The sequence below is a fragment of the Gossypium raimondii genome, chromosome 5, assembly GCF_025698545.1.
Source record: "Gossypium raimondii isolate GPD5lz chromosome 5, ASM2569854v1, whole genome shotgun sequence".
NCBI lineage: Eukaryota > Viridiplantae > Streptophyta > Magnoliopsida > Malvales > Malvaceae > Gossypium > Gossypium raimondii.
The window spans coordinates 30859223-30873839 of record NC_068569.1 but is presented as its reverse complement, the minus strand read 5'-3'; the positions used below and the strand labels follow the sequence as shown (position 1 = coordinate 30873839).

Here is a 14617-nt window from a genome sequence, read left to right as displayed (position 1 = left end):
ACAATAATAATATAGTTTCAAATAACCAGAATGTTAAATAATTAGTTTAAAATACTTTTATACAGAAATTGGTATTTCGAGCTGAGCCCTCTAAATGTTGCGCCCGCACTTAACCTTATGAGTTATCTATAGAGAAGGAAAATAAGAGGGTGAACTATAAAAGCTCAATGTCAGTTAAATCACAATAAAATAGGAGCAACTGATAACATATAAAGGCATAATTCATAGCATAGTTCACATAGCACATTTAGTATATCGAAAATACAGAGCAATTTAATATTGTATAAACATGCACATAACACATCATATTGGTGATTTCAGAATCCCAAACACATCTTTACAAATACAAACAGGTTTAGTTTAACAGATACGATCCTACCTACACATCGATTTGTGGATAAACCACCAAAAGATACAAGTTAATATGCTACCAGATGATTGTGAATACACAACATAATTGCAAATAAAAGTTGCCATAAAAAATATATGGATGAATCACCATATTTGCAAATTTATAGTCTGCCAGAACTTCCTCCTTTCTGAAACATCCCAACCCATGCAACAAAATAAGACATGCTTATAACATATCATAACATAACAAATATTGTGATTAAAAATAATCAAATATTGCAACAATAATTATACTTTCAAACAATTAATTCAGTAGCAAAATCATATATTTTTCAAATGTTCAATTTAGCGGTGTCATAAGGCATGTAACACGAAAATCACAAGTATGAAAACAATTAACATGATTATTCATAATTCATGCCATTGGGTATATATTTAGCAAAAATTAAATTAATTAAATCATGGGTTCAAGAATTATTCAACTAATATGGACTTAATTGCATAAATTAAGCACTAAAATTAGTTTGAGAACCATTCTGGGACTAATCTGCACAAAACATAAAATTTTGGGAAAAACTGTAAAATTTAGGAAATAGGGGCACATGGCCGTGTGGGATGGCTCAGGCCATGTGTGTTACATGGCCGTGTAGGTAGGCCATGTAAGAGGGTCCAGGTCATGTGGTTTAGGCTAGGTTCGATTTTGCCTCGATTTTCTCATAAAAGAACACACACCTGACTTCTAGGTCTCGTACAACGATACTTACATCCAAATTTGATCCGGGTCACCTACAATAGGTCTTTTGATCGAAAAAATGCAAGAATTACTATTGATGTTCAAGATTTAACGAGTTTTAATAAGATTTTGGAGAAACCCATTAAAGATTAGGAATTGATCTTAGAAAATTTATTAAGAATGATCTTTGGACAAATTCATAGGGTTTTACAAAATTAGGAATGAGATTGCTTACCGATCTTGGCACGATAGAATGGATTTGACGCTAAACCAACATGAAAATAAATTGAACATGATTGATCTAAAGCTCAAGACCAAACTAAAATTTCTAGCAATGTAGAAAAAAATTTGCAAAGGAAATGATAAAGAAAGAATAGGAAAAAAATTCTAATTAGGGTTGTTTAGAGAAACCAAAATCCTAATATGACTAGGAAATGAGTTAAAAGGCTAAGTTATGCAAATTTTAGAGGATGTTTTGGAAAATAAACCTTCGTACTGAAAATTAAAAAAAATGGAAGGGAATTGGCGTGGATAAAACTTGGGACTTTAGGGAGAATGGAGTGATGCTTGGCAATTAGGCTATTTCCCATTTCTTGGTCATTTTCTATCACATTTATTTCTTATACTAACTTGGTTTTCATCATTAATTGCTAAAAAATAAAAGAGGAAAAATGTAAAAAGTGGGGCTTGAACCTTAGTTCTCTAGGAAATCTATTAAACTCTTAACCACCAATACTAAAGCTCATTTCATGATAATTTTAGAAATTCTAACCCCCTAATTTTTAGGGTGTTACAATAGTGGTTTACCTTGTTAAAACATTCAGAAAGATTGTTCACCATGTCAGATTGGCTCCTAATTGAGAAGTGGGACATTGACCAGTGAGTAGGTTTCTTTCCCTTTAACCAATCATAAGCATGTTGGTTGGTATTCTTTAGTTCAGCCATGACATCCTCAAAATCCCTTAGAGTGCTTGTTCTGGCAGCTTTCCAAAGCAAATCTTTCAATTCCTTTGTTTGGAAACCAGCTTTCTTGAAATTGGCATGTAGGTGTCTAACACAGTGTCTTGTTTTAGCATTTGGAAACAACATGGATATTGCTTTTACAAGTCCTTGCAAACAGAACAAAAACAATTTAATTCGTTGGCATACCATCCTAAACAAAAATAACATAAAACAAAGCAGACAAATGGAGTTTTACCTTATGTTTGTCAAACATGAAAGATACCTGATATAAGCTCACAAGTTCCAAGTCCAATGCGAGCAACTTCAAGAATCAGAGCCATGATGCTTGGTTTTCACTTTCAATAACAGCATATGCAATAGGATAAATGTCATCATTTGCATTTATCCCAACAGTTGCCAGTAGGTAGCCACAAAAGTAGCCATTCAAGAAACATTCATCTAAACCTATTATCCTCCTACAACCAACCCTATACCCATCTTTGCATGCCTGTAGACACACATACATCCTTTGAAACAACCTGTTATCCAGATAATAGATTGTTGTTGTTCCAACATTTTGGGTCCTAACCTCCAACAGATACTCATAAATCTTCTCATATTGAGCCTTATGAGCTCCTTCAGGTAATTTGAATGACATAAGTTTAGCACTCCTACATTTGGTTAGTGGGACAAGGAAAAAGGAAATCTCTTTTGACATCTTGTTGCAACGATGTCAAAGAATAATCGGGATCAACAATGAACTTGTCTTTATAATATTGACCTAGCCAAGCTGAGGTTATATTCTTATTTTTATAGACCTTAGAGCAAGTATGCTTAGGGTTTGAACTCTTAATTTTCCAAGTCTGGTCAGTAAGGTCATTAGGATGTAGCCTAGAGGCATATATGTACCAAGAACAGTTTGAACTGCAAACTGCCTTTAACCTCTTTAGATCATTTTTTGGAAACTTAATAAAATAATTATTCAACCTACCATACTGCTTGGCAGCTTTTTTTGGATTGTCTTTGGTAAAAAATAACATTTCAATCTGAAGTTTTGGATTACTCATGTCACTGTCTAGGTTGAACTCAAGCCAATTTTAGCTATCTGAGTTAGATTCATGTGCACTATTTAACCTCTTAGAATCATCACTATCACACAATTCCCCTACTTCTATATCATCCATGTTTAAGCCATCTAGATTAATCCTAATCCTATTAGACACTTCACTATCAGATACATCAAAATCAGACATTTCTTCTTCACTATCATTAAATTCATCATCAATTAAACCTGCTAAACAAATTTAACATCAATAAAGGCAGTGACAAATAATAACCAAACACTTTAATACAACTTAGGCAATGTCAGACAATAACCAATACAAAGACAATTTAATACAAACAAATCCATTTTTGTTAAGTACAATAACCAAATAATTTAATACAAATAATTCCATTTTGTTATACATATGGCGACAATAACCAAACACTTTAATACAACCTAGGCAATGACAAATAATAACCAAGATAAAAATAATTTAACATAAAGAAATCCATTTCATCATGTACAATAACCAAACAATTTAACACAAACAAATCCAAAACAAATTATCATACACATGGCAAACAATAACCAAAGAAACCTAAACACGTCATACACTTTGATATAAACAATAATCATATTTGAATCAACATTTAGAAAATTGTTATTGACAACTAGGAACTAATTTAATACAATTTGATTCATATTTGAATCCAAAGAATGCTTGATACTATTAGTCATAAAAATAGGAATTGAATTGACTCTTACCTAAGGCAATTAGTATGCACATGGCGGATAATAAGTTTACAAAATTCAAACTCGCAATTCAATTTGATACAAATAATAATCATATTTCAATCAACATTTAAAAATATTTTGAATCATATTTGAATATTTCAATGACATACACAATTTCAAATAATTCAATAAAACTTATTTGTCAAATAGGAATTGATTTGTCTCTTTCCTAAGGAAATTAGTATGCACATGGCAAACAATAAGTTTACAAAATCCAAACATGTAATTCAGTTTGATACAAACAATAATCATATTTGAATCAACATTTAAAAAATATTTTGAACATATTTGAATAATTCAATGACATACACAATTTCAAATAATTTAATAAAAACTTATTTGTCAAATGGGAACTAATTTGTCACTAAACCCTAAGGCTATCTATATGCACATGGCAGACCATAACTTTAGAAACATCTAAACTTGCCTTGCAATTTAATAACCAACGAAATTAAAATCTGGCATACAGTTTAATACAAACAATAAACATGCATAATGCATAAACCCCATATGAATGCAACATTTTTCAAATTTGAAATCCAAAAACCCTAAACCCAAATCCCCCTAAATCCAAAAAAATCATAAACTAAATACAGAATCTTACCCGTTACAGTATATGCAACAACATTGGCTGCTTTTATTCTATTAACCATTGTGGCTGTCAACCCTAACCACTGATATCTTTTGTTGTCTTCTTTTCTCCCGAAACCTAAAATACCAATACTTTAACCTTCAATTGTTCACTCTTACCCTTACCTTAGAAGTTCCAATCCTTCAATCGTCCAACCTTGAACCCTAAAATTGATTTCCAACCCTAAACCTGTTAATCCCAACCAATTTTCTTTTCTTCTATTTAATCCCAATCGATTTGTTTTTTTTTACCCTAAACCAATCCATCTTTTCTTTTCTTTTTTCCCCCAAAACTCATCTAAACATTTAACCCTTCGACTCCTTGTCCAATGTGACAAGTTAACTGGCCACGTCAGCTTTTCCGTTAAGCCTGTAACTAAAAATATTAATGGGTGACTGATTTGTCACTTTTCGATAACATTAGTGACTGAATTGTTATTTTTTGAAAGTTGAGTGATTGAATTGAAAGTAGAGTGACTGTTTTGTTAGTGACATTAAAATTGAGTGACTGTTGGTGTAATTTACCCTATTATAATATCATAGATTTACTTTTTCCCAGCTTCCACTGTCTTCTTCCCTTTCCTCCCAGAAAAACCCTTTTCCCTCGACTCTGACATAATTAAAAACAAAAACCAAAGAAAAACCCTTAAGAAAAATGCCATTCATATCGAAAATCCAAAGGCAAACGGATTACAATCGATTTCCTTCATCAACTCCCATTGTCATCGATAATGGCGCTTCCTATTTTCGTATTGGGTAATTTAACCAAACATAACCCTAACCTTTTTCCTTTCTGTTTTTAATAATTTTATCTACGTACATTTCTTCCCCTGAATTATTTTTTTCCATTTCTCAGTTGGGCAGGAGAGACTGAGCCACGGGTTATTTTCCGTAACATTGTTCAAAGACCACGCCACAAATCCACCGGTATTTTTTTGCTTCTTCGACTAATTTTTTTAAGTAAAACCTTAATATATTATATTAACTGAGGTCAAAAATTAATTTTTGGGGAGTCTTTTACTCTTTCTTTTTTTTTTTTGGCAGGGGAAACTGTGACAGTTGTTGGTGACCATGATACTGCTTTACTGAAACACTTTGATTGCACCCGTTCAGGCCCTCGCTCCGCTTTCGATAGCAATGTTGTTTTTCAGTTTGAAATCATGGAATATGTATGTAAAATTTTAACTTATTGATGTTTTTCTATTGTATGAAATTATGAGAAGTAATGAAATCAAAATTGAGTCTGAATCTGAAATAGAAATGCTTTTGTTCTTGTCTTTGCAGATTCTTGACTTTGCTTTTGATCGGTTGGGCGCAAATGGATCTCGGGTATCATGATAAGTTTATGGCTTCTTTTGAATGATCTAATGTTCTTCTGGTTTTGTTGGTAATTAGGACTAGTTTAGCAGTATGTGAATCTCAGGTACAATGATAAGTTTCATCTCTTGAATGATCTAATGTGCCTCTTGTTTTTTTTTTTGGCAATTAGGAGTAGTTTAGCAGTATGTGAATTGCCATTGGATAGTAGTTTCTAGGGGAACTTAAAATGTGTCTTCTTTGAACATTCTTATACCGGAAAATGTTTAGGGCATGGACTTGGTTTTCACATTTTTCCTTTATGTTGCATTGTTTTATTGGCTTCCATTTTCACGATCAATACTTTCTATATTTGATGCATAAATTTAATTTATTCTTTATTATTTCATTTATTATTTGAGGGCAGAACAGATCGATCATCCTATCCTGATCACGGAATGTGTGTGCAACCCAGTTCAGTCTCGCAGTAAAATGGCAGAACTTCTTTTCGAGACTTATGGTGTTCCATCTGTAGGTATAAAGCACTCTTTTTTATGTTGCACAACATATCAGGCTCATACCTAAGCAATATATGGTCTTGCTCTCTCACCATATATATGTATGATGTTTAAATTTTTCGCCTTGTGATTGCAGCATTTGGTGTTGATGCTGCATTCAGCTATAAGTATAATCAGCAGCGTGGCATTTGTCAGAAAGACGGTCTAGCTATCTGCCCAGGATTTACCACAACTCATGTCATTCCGGTTTGTTTCCCAGCCTTCATAAATTACCTCAATGCATATACTTGCAAAGCTAAAGTTGTCGTTATTTAATTTTTGAGCATGCTGGCTAGTTGGCATGATGAGAATTAACATGATAAGTTAGTTTCTTCATAGAATTTTCCTTAAAATTCTTGTTATATTTTAGCATCATTGAAAATGTAAAGCATTGTGACCGAGGCAACAAATATTAGATTCAGTTAACAGGATGCAAGCATTGAAGTTCAGATTTATGGTGTGGTTTATTTGACTTCAGTTTGTTGATGGGGAGCCTGTAAACAGAGGATGCTGCCGAACTAACATTGGTGGATATCATGTCACGGACAATTTGAAGCAACTTCTTTCACTTAAGTATCCTCATCATATGTGAGTATAAATTAAGCTGGATTGCAAGAATCTGGACCTGCTTGCATAGAACTTCTGATAATGATTTTTTATGCTTGTAATAGGGCTAGATTCACATGGGAAAAGATTGAAGACTTGAAGATGGAACACTGCTATATTGCACCTGATTATGCTTTAGAAGCTCGATTATTTCAGGTAATGGCTTCAGCTTTGTTTTTTCTTCTGCTATACTTTTTGGAACTGCTAAAAGTTTTATTATTATAACAGAAAGGGAGCAAGGAAGCTGAAGATAAAACCAGCTGTTGGCAGCTGCCATGGGTTCCGCCACCAATTGAAGAACCTCCTTCGGAAGAAGAGATTGCAAGAAAGGCTGCTATAAAGGAAAGACAAGGACAAAGATTGAGAGAAATGGCTGAAGCGAAGAGGTCTTCGAGAATAAATGAACTCGAAAATCAATTGCATGGATTGGAATTTCTTTTGCAACAACTTGCACAAGTTGAAGAGGAAGAAATCTCGTCTTTCCTTTCAAAAACCGGTTATGTTTCTAAACAGGAAATAGAATCAACTCTTACGAAAGTGTCACAGTCATTAAGAAAAGCAAAAGGTGAATCAAAGGTTGAACAAGCTGAAAATGAGGAGAAGGCAGATACTTCTACAAGTGATAAGTATCCTCTTATCAACGTTCCTGATAACATGCTTACGCCCGAGCAGGTACTCCTACCTTTAATAACAAATATTTAATATCCATTGCTGTTTAGGGTTTTGGCTTTGTTAGGCAAATACATCAATCAAGTCAACAAGTTGTATTCCATCAGGATATATGGGAAAAAGTAAACGAAGGGTTTTTTTATTAGGGCCTTGGGGACTGTAATGATCAGCCTACTCAAAATAAAGTTCTTTGTCAGGTTTATTGTCATTTCTTATTTCTTTTGGCTGAAGTTGATGATAGTATTTACTCTTGGCTCTATTATTATGACAGCTGAAGGAAAAGAAGAGGCAGATTTTTCTTAAAACAACGACCGAGGGACGGCAGCGTGCTAAACAGAAACGCTTTGAAGAAGAATTAGAACGTGAAAAGAAAACCCGGGAAGATGAAGAAAGACGCTTGTATGTCTCAACCTTATAAAGATTTTCTGACTGCAGATTCTAATTTGCTTTTCTGATGGATAATTCGTCTATTTCATTGCTTTCCCCCCTTCGCCTATTAACAGGGAGAATCCAGAGCTTTATCTAGAACAGATGCGTACTAAATACAAAGAGTTGTACGAGAAGGTTGAGCAGCGCAAAAGACTCAAGATAAATGGAGGCCATGCAAATGGGAATAGTTCGGGGGGCGTTGGTCGTGGGGAAAGATTGAATGCTGCTCAAAGGGAAAGAATGCGCCTTCTGACAACAGCAGCCTTTGATCGTGGGAAGGGTGAGGATAACTTTGGTGCCAAAGATGAAGATTGGCAGCTTTACAAACTAATGAGCAAAGATAATGATGATGACGATGATGGAGCCGATGAAGATGAAGCAGAGCTGGCTCGGGTTTGTTCTAGGCTCCAGGTTAGTTTTTTTTTGCCTTGGCACATAAAATTATATGTGGTTTTCTCCATAATTCTGTAAGATGAATGGTTTATTACTATCTCTCTGCAGGCAATTGACCCAACATTTGTCCCTAAACCGGAACCAACACCTTCACAGGCAGCTACCACAGAGGTACCACGTGTTCGCCCGCTCACTAAGGAAGATTTCCAAGTTGTACTTGGGGTTGAAAGGTTTCGATGTCCGGAAATATTATTCCACCCCAACTTGGTCGGAATTGATCAAGCAGGTTTAGATGAGATGACAGGGGCCTCAATAAGGAGGTTGGCGAGTAAGAATGAGGCATTGGAGGATAGGTTAACCAGTTCTATCTTTATGACAGGTGGGTGCAGTCTCTTCCCTGGTATAAATGAACGTTTGGAAGCTGGAATCCGGATGCTTCGCCCATGTGGGTCACCGATTAAGGTGGCAAGAGCATTGGATCCAGTTCTTGATGCATGGCGCGGCGCTTCTGCATATGCTGCAAACTTGCAGTTCCAACAGCAAACATTCAGTAGGGTGGATTATTATGAGAAGGGAGAGGACTGGCTTCGTCGATATCAACTGCGTTACACACTGTAAATTTATTTGTGGATGAAATTGTAATGCATATAACTCCAACAGCTTATTCTTAATATGTTATGTGCTTAAACTTTCAACTCCTGGCATTGGATGCTATGCAATTTAAGATTTTTGCTTCTCTAGTTCTCACAGTTAATGAAAATAGAATATATTTCAAGTAGTAAAATAAACGTTCGAACTCGATTTATAAGCAAATCTTTCCTACCATTCAGATCGGATGCGATCAATGCATATTTCTAAAATAAGCACATCAATGCATATTTCTAAAACACACATCAATGCGGTCAACTCATATTGCAGGTTCTTTGAACAAAATTCTCATGGTAGTAATAATTTTCAAGTTGGGGTAAAAACAAGCTGATAACTTACATATTTTCATACTCACATTTTTTAAATTTAAATATTTATGTATGATACATTCCAACATGAATACAAACTTCAAAAACTAGTAGTATTAATATATTTTATTTGCATTTATATTTTTAAAAATAACTAATGATAAAAGGAAAAATAATTAAAACCCCACAAGTCTTAAAAACAAAAAAATCCAATTGAAATGATAATAATAGACTTAATTAGAATTATTTGAAATTCGGCTAAATTAGCAGAATATATTTTTTTTAATTAGGCCTTTAGGTCGTTTTAAATTTTAATTAGGGAAATAGGCCGTTTTTAGGAGGGAGAAAGTGAAAGCGCATCCAGTTGGGCACACATTCACTTTCTCTCTCACGGGTTAGGGCTTTTGGTTTTTTAGGGTTTTTGGTATTTTTAGGGTTTAGGGTATTTTGAAAGTGTTCAGGGTTTTTGATTGAAACGACAAAAGCTCTTAAGTAGTTTTGAGGGGTCGAGGATGAGATAACGCGCCTCGGTATACATACATTTCATATGTGGGTAGAGGTGTCCATGGGTCGGGCCCAAAAAAAATTTAAGGTTCGTTTGTTAGGCCTAGCCCAGCTCGAAAAATGAGCCTAAAATTTTTCCAAAGCCCGACTCGGATAAATATGCTAAAACTCGAGCCCAACCCAACCCGCCAGTATTAATTTTTTATATAATTTTTAAAAATATATATAATACATCAAAAATACTAAAAACATTAAAATAAATGTTTCCTAAAAAATTGAAAATAAATTAAAAAATATGTATACTTTAATAACACTAAGATATGTGCAACTTAGCAAGCAAATGCCTCTAAAATAGTAATAAAATTAACAATAAAACAATATTTATACAATATCCAAATAATAACAACAAAATAGTAACAACATAATTGTGAAATGGTAGTAAAATAGTGAAAAAAAACAAGAAAATAAAAAAAAACAGCAAGAAAACAAAAAAAAACAACTTTTTTTTGTATATTTGGGTTGGGCCAGGTTTGGGCCAAAAAAGCATTACTCGATGCCTAACCCATTTTCTAAACGGGCCTTATTTTTTTTGCCCAAGCCCTTTTTGGGACTATATTTTTACCCAAACCCTCCTACTTTTCGAGTGGGCCGGCCCGACCCATGGGTAGGTCTAATGGCGAGATAAGACCATCACCTGAGGAACCCATCCTGGGGAAATCTGATTTCGAAGTAATAATGCTTGATATGACCAGTGGTGGAAGTCTAGGTGGAGGTCCTAGTCAGCGGCCGTGATGTAGTCACGGATTCGAGTATAACCAGGACTCGAGTGACAGTCGTTACGCGGTCAGGAGGTCAAGCATTTTGGATACCCGCAAATGATGCCTTATAAATACCATACATAAGATTGAGGTCATAATCATACGATAAAACTCTAGGGATTTCTGTTGTAACCTTTCCGAAGGCTAACACCAAGATGGACACAAGAGGACTCTCAGGTGAAGAGTGGATGTTTCGACACAGTAGAGGTCAAACTCGGGTTAACGCGACAATGGTTATAGTTATTAATGGGTTGTTTAATAACAACAACTGTCGTTGCCCCAAAAGGAGCAGCACATTTACTGCATCGCAACAGCCGCTTCCTGCCTAAGAGTCCTCTTACGTCCATGACGATGCCGACATTAGAATAAGAAGGAAGGTTAAAGGTACCGGTTACTTGGAAATGGAAAAAAAAAGGTACATTGATTATAGCGGGAAGCCCCAGAGTTTTTCCATATGAATATGCCCTTAAACTTCTATATGGTATTTATAGGATATCATTTTCAGGTATCCGAATAGATTGAGCTCGTGGCCGCGTGACGACCATCAAATGGCTCCCCCGTTATACCCTGATCCATTACCTCATAATAGTCATCGATTGAGACCTCCACGCCGACTTCCACCATTGACCGTAAAAAGTAAACCAATAACCAACTTCCCCAGGATAGGCTTCAGAGGCAATGATCCCATCTCGACATGATATATGAAATATGTGTAGCTCAGAGTGATATCGCATCACCGATGACTCAAGAATACCTCGAATGTAAACCAAATATTTTTAGCGACCGAAATTTTTAAGACCGGGAAATGATTTATAGTGGATGAATGGAGAGGATTGGGAAGAAATTTTATGACTGAGGGATGATGAAGCTTGATGTGTGTAAGCCATTTTATAGCCCCAGGGAAGGGTCTGTTTGTAAAGAAAAACCTTGAAAGCACATTGCAAGAGTGATGAACATATTCTAAACGTGTTGAAAGTGTCTAAATTTTTTGAAGCGTCAGGCTTTTTGATACATGCATGGGAGCTTCTGATAAAGAATCGATTGGAACAAAATCAAAGTCGTCCAAGTCAATACCAATCGGGTTGAAAGATGAGGAGAATTCAAGAAGAAATCCAATTGAAATTCCCGTTGGGCCTATGACTCAGGCTAGATCCAAGAAGCTCAAAGAGGTGATGTTAGGGTTGATTCAGCAAGTTTGGGCCGAGCATGAGAAATCCAATTTCTATTGGACTTAAGATAACGAACTAATTTCATGCAATGTGTTGCATGTGACAATTTGATTAGCTTGAATAAACTCTTCAATTTTTAATTATGTGTTTTGTTTGTTAAATGCATCTTTGATTAATGATCTGCTTCATTATGTGTTTTGTTTGTTAAATGCATCTTTATTTAATGTTTTGCATTAATACATCTACATCTTTTAAAATGTGCATTATTTTTCTTATTTATTGAATGTGTCTTTAGTTAACGCTTTACATTAATACATTTGCATCCTTTAAGACTTGCATTATGTTTTTTTCATATTTAATAAGTCATGCATTAAATTATTTCATTTGTTAATTTACTTCAAGTATGGTTTAAGTTGCATGTTCATTTAATTTATGTGCATGAGTGTTATTAAATATGTTATTTTTATGAGTGTTTTAAGTTATTGTTTAATCTTAAATATCTATTTTTACAGGTGACTTTTCATATGATTAAAGACTCATCAACTTGGATGGTTTCAAAGCTTTTTAAAGAACATTAAGGAGGTTGTTTAATGGACCAAAGGAGACTCTTCAACTATGAACGTTTTTGGAGTCTTAAACCTTCGCCATAGTACCATTTAAGAGGATGTTGCACAAGCTTTTATAATTTGGTTCAAGGGAGCTGAAGGGACATCAATTAAACACATTAAGGATACATTAAGTCTTCAATAAGAAGAATCGACATGCCTTTTCAACTACATCATATTCCAATGAAGAGACATGACTTATTGGCTTCCTTACAAGAGTTAAAAATGAAATTAGTGCTTGTAATAACACTAGTTAATGGTTGAATATGAAAAGCCTCACATAAGCATTTGAATAGTCACAAAAGTGCCTAAAAATATCCTGTAAACAGAACTTTGAATGGCTAATCAATATTTTTGAGTTTTGTGTGAGAATTCTATCTCTTTGTTCTTGGTCTAACTTACTTGGACTTATCAAGGTTCTCCTTATGGCGTCAAGCCCTTTCTTTTTGAACTTATCACTTTCATTATTTCCTTATTTTCTGAAGTGTGATGTTCTAACATACTGTTGGTTCCTATTTTGCTAAATAGCGGGTCACAGTTTACTTCTTCCTCAAAGATTTTTTTGTTATTTCATTTTATAAAAATTGAGTTACGATCATTCATATCGATGGTACTTTTCTAAGTGTTTGATTCGTGCAAGTCATCATTCCAAAACCTTCTTTGATATTTTTATTCAACCTATTTTCCATTACTCATAATTTCACTTTGAATACCAACTTGAAACGATACTAAAATTAGATGATCAAGAAATTTAGCATCTTGTAATTGAATTCACAAATACGAGTACGCATCACTTTTCACTCCGAAGAATAGGAAATTTGTTAGAGAAAACTCGCCCAGCTGGGGGAGCTTTCCTGCTATGTCAACATGGAATCTCTCTCAGGTGGGCGAGCTTTCTCTAACAAATTTCCTGTCTTCTGAGAGTGAAAGTACCTTTTTAGAAGTCTGTAAAACACGTTATGCAATGCAAAATCTCTCGGAAGCATAGGCGTGATGAAATTATATGACTTCTGAACGCATTCTAAAATTTTATTTGCACCATAAAATATGCAATGAATGTGTGCATTCGTAAACGAAATTCAAAGCACGTATTCTCTTTCTCCCTACATAATTTTCTTATAAAGTGGCGTAATTTTCATAACATAGACAAGCATCAAGTTAATATCAAATAGAAGAACCTTACATCACGGGTAAGAGTTGTGTGTATTCCTTTGGACAACTCTCTACTTTTTTTTTGCATTTGTTTATCCAATTCATGACCGATATTGAAATGAGTCGATGAGTAAATCTATTATATACTACGATAGTCAAATCTGTAATACAAATGTCGAAGTGGTGTTTGTAGGAGTGTAACCCATGATATTTGCATTCAATAACACCATTCAAATACGTGAGCTACGGACCATAATCAGAAGAAAAGTCGATGGGTCAACTCGAGGAAGAATTACGATGTTACAATGCAGATTTCTTGCTTCTGTTATTCGATGTGATTAACGACACGCATCTTGATACGGTCATATCATCGCACATCTCAAGCAAAAATATTGTTATTGAGTTGTACATCGAGTTCGCGAATGTTGATAGATCTAACCCATCTCTGACTACCGTTGTGATGAATACGAGTACCGAAGCCGAAGTAGAAAGTCCTACTACACGGTTGTGCGGTGGATTTTCTTGTTTGCTCCAAAACAGCTACTACGGTGTTCCCGAAACATCTATAGACAGACACTCATCGATCTCCGGCATCGATCTAAACTTTAAATGTCAGTACTAGTCGAGATATCAGCATAACTAAAATCTAAAAACTCAGGCTCGACATTCAATTAGTGCGTTTGATTTTAACTTCAGCACTGGGTCGATGTTATGGGGTGAAAGTAGTTATAACGGGGGATCATCAACGTACACTAGACATCAACCTATTACGTATTCTAACGGACACATGGGTTACAGGAGAAACGATGACCTATTCCTTTCGATGGGGGCCATAGAGGGTATGTCCAACATTGTGCTTGAAAGTAAGAATGAAAGCATGAATAAGAAAGGAGATGCACGCGAGAAAAAAAGGGTCGCAGACGTAAACGAGGGGGAGGAAGAGTCAGAACCTAAGCCAATCTGGTAG

At 34.9% G+C, this 14617-nt stretch overlaps 1 protein-coding gene across 2 annotated transcripts; it reads left to right on the top strand.

The window, feature by feature from the left end:
• Positions 1-5070: 5070 nt before the first annotated feature.
• On the top strand, positions 5071-9186 carry LOC105771142 (actin-related protein 5). Of its 2 annotated transcripts, XM_012592551.2 has the most exons (12): positions 5071-5252; positions 5353-5423; positions 5541-5665; positions 5781-5825; positions 6225-6327; positions 6447-6556; positions 6828-6937; positions 7021-7111; positions 7184-7627; positions 7896-8023; positions 8128-8464; positions 8555-9186. In XM_012592551.2, the coding sequence occupies exons 1-12, from the start codon at positions 5152-5154 to the stop codon at positions 9062-9064; spliced, it is 2175 nt and encodes a 724-aa protein (XP_012448005.1). In that variant the 5' UTR covers positions 5071-5151; the 3' UTR covers positions 9065-9186. The 2 variants fall into 2 exon arrangements, with proteins under 2 accessions (XP_012448005.1, XP_012448006.1); XM_012592552.2 differs by lacking the exons at positions 5071-5252; positions 5353-5423 and having other exon boundaries at positions 5566-5665; positions 6220-6327.
• The last annotated feature ends 5431 nt before the right edge of the window (positions 9187-14617 follow it).